General features: G+C 39.7%; 1 protein-coding gene across 4 annotated transcripts in view; it reads right to left on the bottom strand.

The window, feature by feature from the left end:
* Positions 1–19,978, bottom strand: part of sh3pxd2b (SH3 and PX domains 2B) — a 33,543-nt gene that overhangs the window by 12,119 nt on the left and 1,446 nt on the right. For all 4 annotated transcript variants that reach the window (XM_085289541.1, XM_085289543.1, XM_085289542.1 and 1 more), the window contains exons 2-5: positions 18,188–18,268; positions 10,804–10,879; positions 4,648–4,724; positions 791–882 (exon numbers count right to left, since the gene is read on the bottom strand). In XM_085289541.1, the coding sequence (XP_085145667.1) occupies positions 791–882; positions 4,648–4,724; positions 10,804–10,879; positions 18,188–18,268 (326 nt within the window). The remainder of the gene's footprint in view (positions 1–790; positions 883–4,647; positions 4,725–10,803; positions 10,880–18,187; positions 18,269–19,978) is intronic.

The following is a 19,978-nucleotide window of genomic DNA, read 5'->3' as shown; positions in this document are numbered from 1 at the left end:
ACAGCAGACTTCAAAGGAAGATTAAATCTGTCTGCATTATATATGACAACATGGCAGGCTGTTGCAGGAGCTCATTTCACATTCAATCTTCATAACAGCTTCTTGTCCTGTTAATTGTCCTTGGGCGTGAACCCCCAGCTGCTCACTCAGTGCATGCCACTCCTGAATGGCATTATGGCATTTATAAAACATCAGGATGTGATAGGTTTATACATAAATATAGTCACAGGCCTTATCTAGTGGATTTCCTAACAGCTGACAACACACGTCAAGATGTTTCGACGGAGAGGACATGACTACGCTGCCTTTCTGCAGCTGTTAGCAAAATTTATTAATTAAATAAAACATCTCTAGGGTCTACGGTTTGGCTGAAGGCAGCCATCCATAACCCCTACAGCCCTAAATGTAAGCTTAATAACGACACAGTTGCGTTACTTTTAGTGCTGGATATTGCGCTAATGTGTTGAGAGTGAGATTATCAAGAAACTATGTGGACTCAGCTGTGTAGAGGCTGGTGTCCGCACTCCGCTCCAGCAAAAATGCAAGCTCAGCTTTAAAAACAGGACCTATTAAGTGTGTTTCTGCTAGAAAACCCCAACAGAAGGCTGAGCGGGAGTATGAAATCATATTCATTAGAGAGTATAATGAATGTTCATTACCAGCAGATCTCGCAGGACATGGCATACCATGAGCCAGTGGAACAATGATTTACCATTGTATACAAGAGGAAGGGTTTTTAATAGTTAAGGAGATATGTGAGGGTGTGTTTGGGTACATGTGTGCTTCTCACTCCTTGGGTGGGTTGAGGTCTTCAGGTCTGGTCTCAAAAAACACTCTGACCTCCTCGCACTGGGAGATGTAGACTGGCAGCTGAATGAGGGCCTGCGTGCACAAAGATTTCAGGAAACTTAAACACACAAACTGACACGCATAATCACTTCAGTGCACAGGGAGGTCAACCAGAGGATAAAAACGGTGTTCATTTGACCTGGCCTCAAGTTTTTATGTCTGTTCTCATACTTATTTTACCCTGCAACGCTTGGTTTCCAATAGAAAGAACAAAAGCTGTATTAAAAAAATCCCAAAATCACAATCTTCCATTCTTTATTTTTTGGTAAAATCTTTATTCCTCTTTTTAGGATCACCGGCAGCAGAGAGATGAGTCCTGACAACAGATAAAAGACAAACATCCACATTCAGTTTTCTTTATTAGTCATTACTCATGCGCAGCTATTAATTTTTTTATCTGGCTGTTTTCCACTTGCTCTCAATCAACCCTCTAAAGGGGGAGCAGGAGAACGAATAATCACCTCACCAGCTTGATGTGGCAAACCAGAAGAAAAAAAACAACTCCCATCAATGACCTTGTGGAGACTATCCCTCTTAGCTATGAAGAAAATATGCAACTCCTCCATTTGCTGGCAAGATCAGCTCAGTGCTACCCATCAAGATTCCTCTTCTGGTCTCTACCTCTAATTTTAATACTCCTAAGTGTTTCAGCTTTGTCCTTCCAGGAAGCACAGCCTAGCTCCTGGACTCTCTGACACGTGCTGATGTAACGTCAGGACTGACGGATGTGGAATGGAAGCCAAAGACGTAACCAGAGTGTCCTTGTCCCATGCACCATGTTTTCCTTGTCATATGTTTGTGTTAAAGAAAAGATGAGATTTGTGTCCTCATTCCTGTTTGCTGATTCATGGTAAATATTAGGCTTCGAAACTATTAGGCTTCAAAAAAAATCTTGTGTTGTTAAGACTTTCAGAGGACCCACACAACGTTTAGTCATGCAGCCCAGGATGTTGAGCCGTAACTGAGGTCAGAGTGCAAAATCTCTGCCTGCTGCAGAGGATGCAATCCTTAGATTTATTTCCATCCACGTGTGAGCATGTGGCTTGACCGCTCATTACAATTCTCCCCAGGGAGGAGACAAGAGGGAGGCTCAGGGTACATTACGGCAAATGGACTTTATGGGTGTTCTTTATAGAAGGCAGCATTAACGTAATTGCACGCGTGTGTGTGTCTGTCTGTGCGTGTTTGTGTGTATTCTCCAAGGAAAAATATATAATGGAAATGCAAGACCAACCTCTCAGAAGGTACAATACACTGTGGCAGTGTGGGTCAGTGTATAGTATGCTCTCACATGTACATACATATAGTGAATGTTTAATTAGAATAAAGGGCATCTTAGCCATATGTTAAAAAAAAAATCTTGATGCTCATGTTATCTGCATAAGTGATTTTTGTACTGTTCCACAGTATAAGCGAGGTCTAAATAAATCTCTAAAGAGACGTTTTATGTGATTGTTTTTTATCAGCTATTTGACCTTCCCAGTGATCTCTTTTTTTCTATTTTTTTAATCCAACCTTTCATCCAACTTTGCTTCCCAATATGAAAAACAAGGTTTCATAACCAGGGAAATTTGAAATGAGTCAGTACAAAGCCTCAGCTGTACAACAGAAGAGATGACTCAGCTCTTCTGTAAGAACAACAAAGTTGTACCTTGTCAATCTGACTACATGTGGGGGTGGATGAAATGCCATTTTTGATCCTCCAGTAAAGTTTTGACTTGTTTTTACCGCTACTGCGATAACTTCTTCGCTGGCAGTGCTTAGCTCTGACATGTATGATACTGCCAAAGGACTGATGGATGTTTTAAATCACTAACAAATGTGTTGGACACAGATACCATATTGCTTGAATTTAAAAGCAATATGGTAAAGGGACTGACTCTTATTTAGTGCTTTTCACTGCAAGTCAGTGTTGCTAACATTCACACTCTGATGAACGCATCAAGAGCAATTACCCAAGGACCCTTTGGGCATGCAGACTGGAGCAGCTGGGGATTGGACCATCAACCTTCCAGTTAGTAGATGCCCTTCTCTACCTCCTGAGCCACAGTCACTCCTGGACCACATTAAGTCTCACTCTGCTTCCCTTCTGTCTTTAAACATAACTTTAGCAAAGCTTATATGCACTGAAACATTTTAAAGGCAGGCATCCTTAAACCAATAATGCTAAGCAGGTATATTTTATGGCTTTTCATACATTTGCACAACTTCAAATTTGACTGTGGCAATTCCACTGAAATTGTCTCAGCCGTTCCCATAAAACACCCACACCCTCAGACATGAACCAGCAACTCTACCCTTTCCTCCCCTACCTTTATTGTTCACATAAGTGGTTAAAGATGTTGCCTACCAGCTGCACATTCCTTTAACCCCTGATGACACAGAGCCCCTTCGGTCCTCTGCATTGTTCATCATACATAAAAGCTTTACTCTCAGGCCTGAAGAATTGCCGTTTTTACTGGTGAAGAAGTTACCAGTCAGTTCCACCTTAGGAAGCAATTTTTTTCCCGTAATGGTTTCACAAGGGTCTTGATGGAGTAAGAGAAGTAAAGCAATTAAAATATAAGGCAGCTGAAAATCGTAAAAGCGCGAGTACAGGCTAAGTCAGAAGCAAAGTTTCCTTTGTAGAGAGAGACATAAGGAAATGTTTGTGCATGTTTTAAAGCCCCAAGTCACGCCTGTAAAATTTAACAAAAACATAGCCCGTGGTTGTGTGGATATGCTGACTGGAGCTAGCTCAGCAACGGGAAAATGCTTTGCCTGTGGCAACCACCACAACTCCAGAAGATATCTGCCTTGTAGATATGTATCCATAAAAAAGCACCTCACTGAGAAAGATGAAAATCTTTAAACTGCTATTCGACTTTACTTCAGAGGCTAAAAAGATGAGCATCAATCATGATTATTTTATATAGGCTGTGGTGGTTGCGTTCCTGTTGAAATGAAGCAATTACTTGCTAGCTGTTGGCAGTTATACGGTTTAACCTCATCTGCAGTGGAGCTTGAGAATGTAGAGTTGCATGATTTTCCTTTTCTTGAGGTTAAGTGAATAATAATCTCTCTGGTAAAAAGCAATGTAATGGGTTGGACAAGGCACAAGTTTTGCATCATCCTTTTTTTCACTTATGGAATGAGCTGCGGTATTTCAAAATGACAAAACAGACACCACACACACACACACACACACACACACACACACACACACACATACATTACAGCATGCTTGCACCCTGGTCTTGCTCTAGGGGGTCATAAGGCCTACATTTTGTGTGGTGTAACAACATTCTCTTCTCATTTAGCTACATAGAAACTTTTTTCCCCCCTTATACACATCTATCCCTTGAGAAAAATTCTCCTTTGGCGTGTTTCTTTTTGCAGGAAGGTCAGAGTCTACAACAGAGCACCTGGGGACCTTTTAGAACACATCGGCAGAGTGGATGCCTGCGGTCACAAAGACTTGCTCCGGGATGTTTAGCATGCCACACACCGCACAGTGCCAATTTAGATCGCAAGGGCAGCAGCATTATTCATAAAGCTGCAACAAAGTGAACGTATAAATCTTTCTGTTATGCAAATGCTGTAGTTTGACTACAAGCTTGACTTTACTTAATATAAGCATGTGTTTGGACGACTAAAAATGGGCCTGAATGTGATGGAAAAAAAAAAACGGGGGGGGAACCCAGCTAGCTGTGATGTAATGTACACAGATTGTGGTTTCTTTTCTCTTGACAAATGCATTTTATAACGTATATATGTTGATGCTTAGCATAAGTAGAGAATTGCATAACGAATACTCACCCTGCAGTATTCATTAATAGGTCTTAGCCTTTTCATTGCCACATCCCTGATGTGGCTCCTCCTAAACAGAATCTTTCCTGGAACAAACAAGGAAAATCAGATTTAGGAACTTAAATACTGCAACCTACCTTTACATACGTCAAGTTAACATGTGCATATACCTTAGAAAAAAATAATAATTCTAATCTTTTCCACAGCAAGTGTTCATATAAAATACACAAAAGCTATATTGAAAAACGAAACAAACAAAAACAAAAAAAACCCCCACCCAAACAAAACCTTGATTGATTTCTTTAAGTAGTGACTTAAAAGAAAAACTTGCAGGTAGACTGAAGGACAGTGAAAACCGTGGCTTTTCCCAAAATGTAGTTAGTGAATTAGCATGCAGACACAACACAGTCGCATCATCAATAACAGTGACAGCACAATGAGGAGGCTAAGGAGGTGGGTGAATAGCTGGCCTTTCCAAGTTAATAAATGATTTAGGACAGGCAAAGAGTGCCCGTTTGACAGTTTAAACACTGCTCCCTTATTCTTATCGCTAGGCACGCATTACCACAGGCACGGGCAAGCTAGTTCACCATAACAATAACAAGAAAGGGCTACAAATAGCCCTCTTTTCTATTCAAAGGCATGTGAAAAACTTAAGAGTGAATATTTTCTTCGTTCTCATTTGACAATAGACACACTGAGACATATTAATTAAAAAATACAGTATAGCAGGGCAAAAGGTTGTGTATGTAATGAGATCCTAAATGCAGGTGACAGATTACAATATTACCGCCATCAAGGAGTCCTGGTGTTTGCTTTTGAAACAGACTTGCTGACACATCATCCATCCATCCATATATAAAAGCTCTATTGTTACAAAAAAAAGTGGCTGCTTCTTTAACCCACGCAGCTTAAAACTGTTTATGCTAATACTTTTCTCTTTGTTCTGTGAATCTGAAGCATTCAAGAAAAGAAGTAATAATGAAAGGAAGGGCCAAGGTGAGACAGAAGTATAAAAGGTTGTACAAGTGTATACTGCTGACTGGAGTAGATATTTGTGGTGACTTCACACCAAACAAAAAGTAGATCTTGCACATTTTACAGAAAACTACCAACACCCAACGTTCAAAGAAACAACCTCCACACCCTACCAAACTATCCCTGCTCTCACTACAACCTACAAGCTGACTCAGGTGGTAGACAAAACAAATGGGAAACCCCCCCAGGATATTGTATAAATAACACAATAAAAGGAAGCTCAAAAGTAAGACAGTGAAGCTTACTATAATATAAAAAAAACCAAAAAAAAACAACCTGCGGATGATGTCAGTTAAAAGGAAAATTGATTTGTGTGGATATTAATTTAACCATCAGGGAATAATAAGTAAAGGGGGGTTCGTCTGATTGTTGGGGTTTTCTCTGTATGATTGTAGACTCTTTACTTTAACTTTACCTTACAATTTAAAGCGTCTTTAGGCGACTGTTGTTGTGATTTGGTATGATTACCAGATGTGTCCTTGGGCAAGACACTTCACCTGTTGCCTACTGGTGGTGGTCAGAGGGCCCGGTGGCGCCAGTGTCCGGCAGCCTCGCCTCTGTCAGTGAATTTGAATTTCATTGAAAATTGGTTGTCCAACAGTTTCTTGTTCATAACAGGCTTGAGTCTTGGTGGTTCCTCAGTTGTTCTGAAACATCCCAACCAATTTCCTCTCATCAGAGACAGCCTGGGTCTCCTTCCCAACCCTGGCAAAGTGGTAATACTGTATATCCAAATACCTTGTATTTATGTATAATTGTTTGAATGATTTGACTGATGATCTTGGAATCCGCAGTTGTTTAGAACTTTCCAATTTCTTCTTAGATCTTCACAGAGTTCCTTGGACTTTCCCCATTGTAGTGAGCATTGGTCAATCCAATGAGTGCTGCCAAACAAATCCTTTTTATGTTGGCATAGACAAGCTACAAGCTATAGTCAGTCAAGATCACTAACAATTAGTTGATCTAGTCAAGTTAAAAGACATTGTAGAATAGTACCACTTTTTAAAAAGATTTAAGTGAATGTATGTATATATTTGAGCATATACGTTTCTTTCTGACCCTGTGTGGATTAGAGAAAGTCCAAAATAAACACAAGCTTGTCCACCCAATTTTTGTTGTAAAATCATTCCACTCTGAAGAAAGAACAGTTCAGAGAATTCATTAAAAATCCTAAATTTGTCACAACATTCATGCCCATGAGGACAGTATGGAAGCTGTACATAATTAATAGATAGCCACAGCATAGTAACTTTGGCAATTTTTTTGCTGTAATGCCAACGGTCAGTTGTAAGTTTTAGTCTACATTAAAAATGGTGTGTTCATCTCTCTCGGTGAATCCCACAGGTTCAGTGTTTGGGCAGAGTTTAAAAATGTGTACAATAAGCAATGCATCCATAATGTTTGTTTACCAAGGCTGTTAACTATTATGCTACTACTGTTTCCCATACTGCAGATAAATGCATTGCAACAATAAATAAAGACATGAAATCTAGTGTCAACGAGCGTGGTCTGATTAACAGTAGACTTTAATATTTTACCACACTGCAAAGGACAACAAGATCATACTACATAAGGGAGACTGTTACAAGTGAGATTAACTAGAAGAAGAATTAGAGAAGACATTCCGAATCTCTATGGCATTGGCAAGCTCCTGCCAGAGCAGTCGAGGGGACGCTGTCGGGACAGCACTGAAAAACTAAAGAGATTTGAAAGTCAACCCTCAGACACACTTCTCCTTCTCTATTTCTGTCTCTTTCTTCTTCTCCTCCCCTCATCACTCCTCAAGAAGAAAGTGTTCTTGAAGGTTTTCCAAAGCTCTCTGGGGTCAGGAGAGAAGCACTGACTCAACACTGCCTACTTTGTATGCACGGCAGCTCATGGATGCAGCCGATGAAAAGGGCTTATTTGGGCAGGGTGGAATGCTGCTACCCTGGAGCCATGGCTGAGGCACGGTGGACATTTTGGCAAATCTCAGAGTCAGTAGTGACCAAAAGTATCAAACAGCTTTTGTTTCCTGGGAAAACTGAGCAAACTAGATGGAGAAAAAAGGCAGGCTAAGATGGCCATACATAGAGAGGTTATTGTTACCTCACCCAAAGAAAGCTGTTCTCAGAATCCCTCACATCTTAATGACTACATTCACCAACCCAATTAGCCTTTTTGGGGAGATTTTGAGCTGCTTATACTTTCACAAAACACAAAAGGACTTGGGATCTTGTGACAAAACTGTGTACTCGAGACCGTATTCGGATTTTACTTGACACGTGCATATACCGGTATTCAGTCGGGACTTAGTAAAAATAGGGTCGGTCTTGAGGAAAAAATAAATTAAGTAAGCAGCAAAAAGGCATATATTTTTAATTTTTAAAAAATAAATACTATTCTCTACCTATGCACACCAACGGCGTGAAAGAAAATGTTCTAAATCCACGTGTTTTCATACTACATGGAAATTTTCTGGACTTTGCTTGGACATGGCTTATATCACTTTAGTTGCTAAGAAAACTGAGGATATTTCTGTGACTTATTTTTGTTTTGTAATTAAATTGGGCTTGTACAAAATGACTTGGCCACTAAGGTTTTAAATAACACAACGTCTAGGCGTGTACGGAGTATAAGAAGAAATACTGATTTGCGCCTATGTTGTAATTACTACACAGGTGCACATTCCTCCACAGGTTTTCACTATTTTCACTATTTTTCAACCTGACTCTGAATGGTGGGATTAACACATCAAATGTATCATTTTATCTTTATGTCATTTATTAATCAATCTACAAAACCAAGATGGCACCATCTATCTAAAGATAAAGAGTTGACTTCGTAAATGAAAAATACATAAAGTTATGTATTTATTGGACTTCTAACATATTCCTTCCAAAGGCCAAAATCTGACCTCAGAGTAAAAATGCTGTCAATGCTTGTCAAAGAGAAGAAAGCACAAGTTCTACAGTGTGTACTCTTACTGACAAACCACTTTGCTGATGCAGAGATACCAAGGAGTAAAAACAACTTGGGGCCTTGAACAAACCAAACCAGAAAGGGAAAACCACTTCCGTACCTTGTGAGATTGGCCCCCGTCTTTTTTCCAGACTTTTGCTTTGTAAGTGAATGTTTTAGGGTTTATTTCCCCTTGGCTGTCAATGAATACTGTGCAGTTCAGAAGACTGTTTGCTTGGGATCCCTCTCAGACAGAGGTCCGATCTGATGCTAGTAATGGGCCTTCATTTGAATCTCCATGTATTCAGCCACTCAGGATAAAAACCTTCATATAGCATGCAAACAGCTTCACAGCAGCATTCCTAGAGGACGTCCCATGCAAATGTCCATGAGTCCAATCAGACCTTTAATTGTGGTGCCTTAGCAGCACCAAAGAAGCAGCACTTTAGTGCCATCCTCAGCGGCACTAAATTTATTCAGGCAATAAAAACAGGAAGCACACGCTCAGAGTTCAATGTAGATGTTTAATGCATCAGTATGCAGTGCTTAGATGTAAAAAGGATGGTATGAAAAGCAATCTTTTAAAAAAAAAAAATCGCCCTCTCCTTCCTTCCCTACTTAGATTTCATCAAACGGGGTGAATGTGTGTGTGTTTTTGTATGAGCATCCTCTCAATGAGTTCCAGACTTGCATGGGCATTTAAAGAAAAAAAAAAAAAAACCCTAACCCCCACACATCCCAAGCCTGGTGGGGGAGATGTGGGTGGGGTTGACATTAAGGATTTTCTTCCTTTCATAAAGGATTACTTTCAGCAGGATCTCAAAAGTTGGTCAAGTACACCCAAAGCCCCCTTTTCAAAACAAACTTTGTTGCCATTTGTATTTGAGAAAAAAAAATAGTGAAAACTAAAAAGAAGATATTTTAGCCAGTTCTCTCAATGATGATTCAGCCAGGAGAATGATGGAGCTGAGTTGGGATTATCATAATGAATATGGAGTATAACATTCAGATTTCTGTTAAAAATACATGCAACACTGGCAAATAGTCTGTTTCTCTAAAAGGCTCCAGCACTGATTCACATAGATGGTATAATGTGTCTTTAGGCCATTTGCTGAGATAATGTGGTTTAGTCCAATGCTTAAAAAGTACATGCATTAAAATATTCTTGCTTAGTGGCAGAAACAATATGCTTATGCCCAACACCTTTGCTTCAGGTTGTTCTAGTTGGTTTCTAAGCGCACGTGTAAAAGATTAACTCGGCTTTCCTCCAGTTCATTTAAAGGTCATCATCAGTAAGTCATTGCTGCCCAGTGTGTTTGGTTGAAGGATCAAAGGGAGCACACATAATACAAGGACGTGACACTGCAGCAAGGACACGACACAGGAGTTCAAAAACCTTTCCGTATTATAAGCACATGAGCTGTGGTTAAATCGCTCTGTGTGAATCAGCCCTTAAAAATCTAAACTTTGTTGATTTAATTCTGGCCGATTTTTCCCTCAATCACTTTATGGACATCTCATTCTGTGCCTTTGCACTTTACTTCTGTGTTGCATGCTGAATCTCTGTCAGTATGTCAAGACAGCGATCCTTAAATGTGATTTTGATTTTATGGAGAAAGTGACAGGGAAGCAAATCTGGTTGAGTAGGGCCGGTAGGAACTGACACAGGTTTGCGTGACCAGACTCGTCAGGACATAAATGGAAAACTAATGGACTAAGGACGCCTCGGGACATTGAAGTAGAACTCGACACCTTCAGCTTTACACAAAGGGACAAATTCACGCTGCACAACCAGTGAATGTCAAACAAAATGATGAGCATGACCCTGGTTTCCTGATACACTGTGGTTTGGGAAACGTGGGCCTTTCAACTGAAAACTGCTGAATGAAAGTAAATTTTTGCTGTCTGCACACATTTGAGGTCCATGACGAAGTCACAGAGCACCCAAAATAAGTGGTCATGATGGGATTTTCAGGAAGGACTCTAAAAATAGCACTAGAAGTGGATCACAAGGCCTTCAGAAGACAGCCTTGAAGGGAAGATTAGACAAATTTAAATCAGGTAAGTTTAATTGGGATGGCCTGTAAAAATGGTGTATTCTCCATTTATTCCTAATAATGCCCAGTTATGTGCCACTTCTTTTTTTTCTGTGATTGGTCGTTGAGGGACTGTGTGTTCAACTCTTACCTGGCAGGAATGGAATGATCCGGCGCTTAGGGTCTTTCTGGCCTCCCTCCACTGGGAATTTGTCCAGCAATTCCATCTGAAACGCGATGATTAATCAAAGTTATTAGCATGTAAGGTTTTTACATTCTCACACACGCAGGATACATACACAGGACAGCTGAGGGTGGTTAAGAGAAACTGATGATTTTTTTTTTTAACAAATCAGCAGTTCCAACAAGGAATTTGGCCAATAAATGCAGATCTGCCAATAATTATAAATGTACTGAGCAGATGGTATGGTTTTCCCCCCTCTACTTCACATGTTGCTGTAGCTGTAGCTAAGGAGCACCACCGCTGACATAGTGGAACATTTCCTTTGCCATGATTTTTAAAAGGCTAGAAAGCAGTGGCAGCGAAGAAGTTCAACAGTCTTATATTTACCTTACTGAAACTCAGCCTATTCTTATAGCTTTTTTTCTCTCCTTAAGTTAAAACCTGAAATCACAAGAAGGTCAATCCAAAAACTGGTTCATAAAATACAAGCTTAATTACAAATCAAAATACTGTGCTACAGCAATTTAACTAATTTACTCAATAAAGCTAAATCTGTATTTTATATGATGAAAATGAATAAAAGGAACCGAAAAATGATCCCTTTCATCTACAAAAGCAGGAATAGTAAGAGAACATGAGTCAAGCAAGTTACTGGAGTTCCGTACTTTCTTGAAATGCATCACAAGACAAATAGTCAGATGCTTAGTCGGTGAATCAGTACCACCTTGAGTAGGATTGTATAAACAAAAAGATGGCCTGACATAGACAAAAGAGACAGAGTGAGGGAAGGAGACAGAGAAACAGAGAGGAGCCAGTACCCCACACACTGTAATTGTTCCCATGTGTCTGACTGCGAGTGCAGACACGCCCCAGTCCCTGTGTCTACTCTAAGACTTGTATCTGCTCTGTAATCAGAGGCAGTCAAACAAGAAAAGGCATATGGAGCGAGTCAAGTCATCTCTTCAACATACCATTTACATCATGCACTCAACATCAAATATCCATCCTCGACAGGGGTGAGGATGACAGGCTAAGGCAGAGGAGAGGAAAGCTGCATATGGTTTTAACTTTCTAAAATGTGGTTTTTTCAGTTATGTGCTATGGAGTTTATCTCAGTCATGTGTTAGTATTGTATAGATAAACATATGCAAGTCCAAAATTCTACATTAGGCACTTTATTTCTGTGCCTGTTCCACTGCACTCGGAATACAATGAATATATTCATTTATTTACTTAAAAGTTCATTTCAAAATCTAAAATACCCCCAACCAAATCTATGTGCTTCTTCACCTGATAAAAGGTGTTTAGAAAATATTATGATTCTCCACAATTTAAGGAAAAATCCTGCAAACATTCTGTAAAGAAACTCTTTAATGGAAACACTGAATACAGTTTGACTCTCTTGGTCTACACTTTGACTCCAAACAACATATCTTACGTTCATTTTGGTACAGATTAGAAATATTTCCAAGGTCAGACCAATACTCTTCAATGACATACTTGAACATCCTATCCATAACCCCGCACCATTTTCTCCTGTTTGCTGATTATTGCCACTCACTGCATACGTGCCTAACTGATGTATTTAACGGATTTCAGTTAAATGCAGCCAGCAAGACAGATAACGCATTACTCCAGTCCTAGCAGAATTACACTGCCGTCCCATTCACAACACAGACGCATTTAAGTTTTCATTGATTACTTGTAAATCATTAGATGAAATGGCCCCACTTTGTAGCTCCAAAGTCTTAATGCCTTATTCTGCACCCGAACCCCTCAGATCAGACAATCATGCCAATATATCTTGCAAGATCCAGACCACTGTGTAACAGGCTTCCTCTTAAGCTATTAAATCAGACTCCCTGTTAATAATAATAATAATATTAATAGTAAACTAACACACCAGTAACGGCTGCAAGCATCACAAGTGCTCTGAGGTCTCAGTTGAACAGAACTCTACATTGTCTACATGCTACATTCCCAGGCTATTATGATCCTGCAATCTTTTAAACACTGTTATTTCATCCAGCATTTGCTTGCAGATTTACAGTCACATAATGTTTCAAGGGACTGTAATTTGTCTTGTCTATGTCCCTTTAAACCACATCACCAGTATTTAATCAAAAACCAAATAAAGACCTAAGAAGCTCCAGACTGTTGAGCATGAAAAAGGTCCATGAACAATTGTTGCTCTCTTTGCCTGTCTCAATAGTCCTGACATTCTCTGACTCAGTTCACTGCATAATTAAGCCTGAAACCATTTTTTAACCCTTTGTGGGGAAACTGTTCTCATGGCAACATACTGTTACCATTCACATTTGTGGAGTTCTTTAACCTGTTGGTGTTTTTTTAAGTATTTAAGTTAACCACGGTAGCCTTAGGGGTGGCTGTAGCTCAGGTGGCAGAGCAGGTCAGCCACTAATCAGAAGGTCGGTGGTTCGATCCCAGGCTGCCTCCTGGCTGCATGCCAAATATCCTTGGGCAAGATACTAACCCCATGTTTGCCTACTGGTGGTGGTCAGAGGGCCCGGTGGCGCCAGTGTCCGGCAGCCTCGCCTCTGTCAGTGCGCCCCAGGGCAGCTGTGGCTACAATGTAGCTTGCCATCGCCAGTGTGTGAATGGGTGAATGACTGAATGTAGTGTGAAGCGCTTTGGGGTCCTTAGGGACTAGAAAAGCGCTATACAAATGCAGGCCATTTACCATTCAGCCATAAGCAATATAAAGGATGATTGTAACTTCTGCTTCCTATCACTTGTGACTGACTCAATGAACATGCAGCTTCACATTCAGATCCTCGTCTTGCTTGTCAAAAACATCAAGATGGCAATGGGCAAAATAGAAGGTATGTGCAGTATCAATGCAATGTTCACCATGATGTGTCTCATTTAAAAAAAAAATTATAACAAATTTCAGATAATGCCTTATAAACATTCATAATTTACAGCAATACCAATTTTCAGAGGATCTGTTGGTTTCTGATCCCTCAGTTTCTCGAATGCATAAAGTGAAAACATGCACGACATGGGAAAAATAAATGGTTTCAATTGTGCTCGTCATCTCTTCAGCAGTTAACAATAGGCCATTTTTCAAAAATGAGTAATCCTGAACAAAGATAGTGATTTCGCAGACAACAACGTGGACAAGAAGCCAGGGGGTGAAAATTCAGAGTAGAGCTCCCATTTCAAAGCTTCACTTTCTGGAGATCTGTGCCATGCTGCTAAAGAAACCTCTCCCATTCTCAAGAATGATGAATCTGCACAAGAACATAATGAAGCTAACAAATATGATAACATTTGGTATAGCTTTGTTAGCATTCATTTAGCTGAATCCCGGAAGATTATATAGACTATATACATGAAAACTGTCTATTTTCATCTACCCAAGATAATCCTGATACACTCAGTTCAGCATTTTTATGAAACTTTTCTTCTTTCGTTTTAGCCATCTCATTCTCTCAGGTCATCAGTTTACTTCTTTCAAATGAACTGTTGAGGACATTAAAAATATCGCCATAGTTACAGTACACAGAAATGATCACATTGTTGCTGCTTTGTGAAATGAATGCAAGAGGCAACTTCATATTACAAAGTCAAATAATCTGCCCCCCCCCCCCCCCCCCCCAACCCCCGTTTCAAGAAGCTGAGTTTATTACTGCAGATGGAAAATATGTGACAGCTGTGCAACTCTGAATAAGCAAATAATGTTTTCTTTTTCTTCCCCCCTTAAGCTTTAAAGTAGAAATATATCCACTATCCAAGGCGAGCGGGAATGCAGGAAGCCTGTAGAGCTCGATGGACACGTGTGCAGAATGGAAACTGTTCTTTGTGACATGGAAGCAAACTGAAAAGCTGCTAGGATGAATGCACTGAAAAAAAAAAAAAGAGAGAAACTAGAAGCCACCATGGGATGGGCTCACACCAGGCCCAGTGCCCCCACCCCCTCTGATCATGAGCTCAGCTGCAGATGTGTCATGTTTCAAGATTGTCTCTTGTATGGCTGTGACACTATCATGTTGACAAAAACGTATCCACAGACAGACAAAAAAGCCCCTAAACTGTATTGTGTATCCAGGATGATATTTTCCACAAAGACACACACAGACACACTAACTGACAAAGATCAAGACAGTACACTCTAAGTGATGTTTTGCTTAATGTTTTGTTTAATGCTAAAACATAATAACTGTTATTATCTGTACATTTTCAAATGTAATGTTTTACAAAAAGCGGAGAAACAAGCGTAAAGCACATTGTTATTTATGATTAAGATGCGTTATAAGTTCTTTACTTGCATTCCCGAACACAAACATTAAGTTTCGTGGTTGAATGTTAAGCTTCTTATAATTGGACTGAATTTAGGTCAATTCATGATTTTAAATAGAATAAACAGAATTTTTAGTTTTAAACATGTTTTTGACGTTTCTGGCCTTCCTCTCACTTCTGGAACAACTGCCAACTACTAACTTTTGGAACAACTTTACCCTCTTGTTTTTCTGAGGAAAAAAAATCTCAAAAACAGCACAAGTGCCTTTCTCTCCTGTCGGAGGCACACCTCTGTCTGTTCAGTGAGTAGCTGTTTGCACATGCTCAGTGTTTGTTACCCAGACAGAGGATGTTTACTGTATGTGAAAAAAAAAAAAAGGCTTTCTGTGGCTTCTAATTTTCTCTGAGTAACAATTTTCAATGTAAATATAGCTTAAGTCACAGCCCAGCTGATGTTTTTAAACTGTGAGTATGATGAATCTGTCTGATGAGAACACGGTTAAAAATCTATTAAAAAAAGCTGTTAATTAAACAGAAAAATTCTCCATTTCTAGATGGTGCAAAAAAAAAAAAGTAGCAGAAATATCCTCAGTGACAAGAACATCTGGCTCTTGCTCAGCTATTCTCTTCCTTAGAGAAATGAGCTATTGATCTGTCAGATCAAAGATAGAATGCCAGGAACAAGAAATACTTGCTATTTTGTTACTGCTGCATGGTTAATCCTAAGATTTGTTCTTTATTTTCAATATGTAAATAACAGCCTTGCTATTGTTGATTTTGCACATGCATCAAAAGACTTACATTTATAATAGAGAAAACTGCTTTTATATCTTGTTTCAGCCCTTAGTGAAGCAAAATCAACAAAGTCTGTGCCAGCCACACAAAAAGCACATGCTGCTGTGTTTGCAGAAAGAGAATCAGCTGCTTAGGGCAGTTATGTTGACAGGATGTGGTAACTAGCACTTCCTGCATAACACTAAGGCTGTGGAATGACCAGAGATGTATTAATATCTGCATTACAAGACAAGCCAAAGCCACATAATGAAAGACATTATGAAGGAACCTGTTAGACAGATTACAGAAAAATGATAACATAATATAAAAATATATCAGACACATGGGGGATGTATCAGTGTGCTAGTGATCGGAATAAGCCAGCTGATTAGCCACAACTGGTCACTGGATATATTCAATTTCAAGGAAATCTAATTAACATGTCCTGCAGCTTGACATGCACCTCTCCAGCTATGCAACATGACGCTGCAATGCAGACAACAGCTAGTGTGATTGCTTTAGTTGATACAAATACACCGACACCGTGTGATCATGGAAATCAATATAAAGCATACTAATACCCACAGAGACCTTTCTTCCTTAAAACACAATGCATGTTAATATGTGATGGGCTGGGACTGATTGGCTTCCTAATGTTGCTAATGCTGACACTTGCACAGCAGTGAGTAATCTGCTGGGGCAACCATCTGCTGTTTTCATAGCACTGCCACCATGTATAAACCCAGCTTGTTCCAAATCTGCTCTCTTTTTGTGTTATAGTAATTTCAGCTATTCGACTTCAACAAGGTTAGCTTAGTCAGCATTGTAACACTGAGAATTACACTAAGATACTCCACACAGCATCCCAATAATACCACCACCAACTAGTGTTTTGGGGGTGTAATTAAAGAGTAATGCAATTATAACAGATGGTAGAGAAATTGAAATATTCTGCAGCTCATTTTTCTTTTTTTCTTTTTATTTTATTTGTATAAAAAAAACTGTCAGCCCAATAAAATGGAGCATGACAGCAGGTCATGTAACCTGATGCAGCTGTGGACAAAATGTACAGTTTAAACTTGGTCAAAGAAAACTTGGAATAAATGCTGCATGGTGACTTTAAAAAGCTGGAATCACCCATTGCAGTTGCACTTGGTGACTCTTTATTTGCATATAAAACTTATAGTGACACTGATGATATTCAGAGTATTACAATTTTCTACTTGTCTCCAAGAAATGCCAAAACTTTAATGTGGCTTTTATATATTAGTACCAAACCATACAGAGATACAAAAGATGAGCCATTATCTGTTATGTATAACACATCTTATACGCTCTTATTCTAAAACACTGATCTGATACAGTCTGAGTTATAAATAAAGTGTTGCCTGTTGTGTGTAGTAGTTGACCAATTACACAACTGTAATGCAACTAACATATATACAGTCATTTATACAATACAGATGATGTTTAAAGAGCAGCCTTTCGACATTATCTGTAATATTATGCTCATATTTATCCATGCTTTTATACTGTGTCAACAACAGAAAGGTGGTATGGATTAAACAAAATTAATGGATAATGGTTCTATTAGCAGCTTTACTAGGGGTCAAGTCAAATGAATGAAATGAATACTTCACATCCATATGTTAAATGCTACACACGCAGCCTCAGAAAACTCAGTGAGGCACTATAGTTCTGTACTTCATTACCCATGCATTGACCATCTTAATCAATTAAAAGGAATTTAATCCAATTAGGGCCGACAGTACGCCTTTTCGAAATTGACTACATGCTCATTAAAAGTAATTGCCTTTCTGAATTTCCTGGAGTCCATGTTCTGGTGTCTGATGCAGCCAGGGCCGCCACCCCCCCACCACCACCACCACCACCTCCCTCAGATCCATTACCTTCAAAAAGACAAAAGGAAACTAGGATACTAATAAGACTCCCTCATTGTGCAGCGTGCACCATCACCATGACGTCTGAGAATGATTCAGACATTTCTGTGGTCATCAGTGCCACAGTCGCATTCATCACTGTCCTCTATTAACTTCACTGGAATTTTCCGACTCGTCTCGCACAATATAATTACCAGGGTTATAAGGGTGGAGCAGGGAGAGGCTGGCTACAAGTACTAGTCTTGTATGACTGAGACAGTGCTTCCATGCCTTTCCTGCCCTGTGCACTTGTCCGCTAGCACAAAACAAAAAAAAAGTCCCCCAAAACGACAAAAGTGAAAGAACACATTTAAAACTATTAAAAGAAACTCAAAAATGACGACACACACGCACACAGTTAGTGGCTCACTCACCTGCAGGTCAAAGAACTTGCTGTAGCGTCTGTAAATGGCTTCTGTACTGCCATCGCTCCAGGACACTTTGATGATGTAAACCTGGCAAAGCAAAATAAAGGAAAATAACATTGAAACTAATGCACAGCTATTATTGTGAAAAACTAAAGCCCTTGGGGCATCACTCTTCAGTCACTACCATTATTTGGGAGTGTTATGAATCCTAGAGAGGGCTGCATATAGCAGACATCCCATTTCTCTGGCAGCATCACGCAGCTGTCACTGAGTGGTTTTCATTACTGTAACATATGCTTCCCCACATCCCACTGCCTCCAGCGACCCAAGAATTGCTCTCCGGTCCCTTAAATGCACCTCAAGGAGATAAAGAAAGAGGAGGCTTTCAGAGAAACCTTGCAAAAGGAAACACAGGTGCATCCTACACAGAAGTCTCCAGTCTTGTGTCGTGACATTTAAATGCCACACTTCCATCCATTATGAGCAAATTGCTCCACTTAAAACACCCTGAAACCACCAACTTCTCCTTTCCTCCATCACATCTACCACATGCCATAGCTGGGAGGAGCTAAGACAGACTTGAGTGCGGGAAGTCAGGAGTCATGCTAATGAAAAGCCCCCAATGTCATCATCCGTTCACATGAAAAGAACAAGGATATCAGATGATTTCACTTCCTAGTGCAGTTACATCACTTCCTGCTGTAGAAAACATAATTGTTTGTCATAATTGTATACATGCAGAAGAGTGAAATAATAATAATAATAATCATAAAAAACCCACAAAGTTTGTGCTACCTTTCTAACATGGGCAGCACTAGGTTAGATAAAAAGAGGTTGACTGTGTAGGTGCAGCTGCAACTTCAATCAGACATATATCTAAAACAGTAAATCATAATGCACTTTAAATAATGTCAAGAGTTTGGGGACAGCAGCAGATTTTGATTTGGTTCTTTAAAGAATGAAAGGGGAGACGCAGGGAGGTGATTGGAAACACCCTTGCGGCTTGCTGTGTTTGGCTAAATGCTGCTGGCCCCAATCCCAGACCCTTTCAGGCCTCATTCTCTTTTTTCGGTGGACTCGAATCCGATATTACGATGGACTGATCAACTACGGGAGCTATACAGACAAGCAGCAAGGCCATCTTCATTAAACAAAAGAAGATTCCCCAAAAAGACTAGTTCAGGTTCTGTCTGACCAACTACTAGAATTAAATTACTCATCAATGAGAAGAAAAACTAATCAGTGCAAAGATATCCTGTTGTGTCCTTGCTGCAGATAAAACTAATTAAGAAATATTTGTTATCCAAACTAATTTGCAACAACTCATAGGAAACAGGAGCTGATACAAAAAAACATAACTAACCCTCCTAATTAAAGTTCCAAGTTCAAAAAAAAAACTTCAGCCATTAGATATTTGCAGATATCTCTTAAGAATTAGAGCTTTGTGTTAGAAATTCTATAGGATATACTGAACTCTGGTGAGCAGACAAGCCTTACGCAGCTTTTTGCTATTCAAGCTACATGTTCAGACCTGAGACTTTAAATTTCCCGGAACCTTGAGATCTGTGTAAGAGAGAAAAGGCATAAAATAACAGTACACCAGAGACTGAACGAACAGATGGAGAAGACACAGGACCACAAGAACTCTGCGCCCTTGACCACTAACACTCACAGCGGTACAAGGTCTGCTGGTCCTTCAGCCCCCGGTTTAAATTTGCACACCCATATGGATGCATACAAGTACACACACACACACAGTGACACAACATGTACACGGAACTAACACAAACACCTGCT

The sequence above is a fragment of the Mchenga conophoros genome, linkage group LG10 (assembly GCF_057382185.1).
Source record: "Mchenga conophoros isolate Kocher_MC1m ecotype Shallow Benthic linkage group LG10, M_conophoros_male_GT1.1, whole genome shotgun sequence".
NCBI classification, from domain to species: domain Eukaryota; kingdom Metazoa; phylum Chordata; class Actinopteri; order Cichliformes; family Cichlidae; genus Mchenga; species Mchenga conophoros.
Note: the sequence above shows the minus strand (reverse complement) of the source record. Positions and strands in the feature narration are given on the sequence as shown.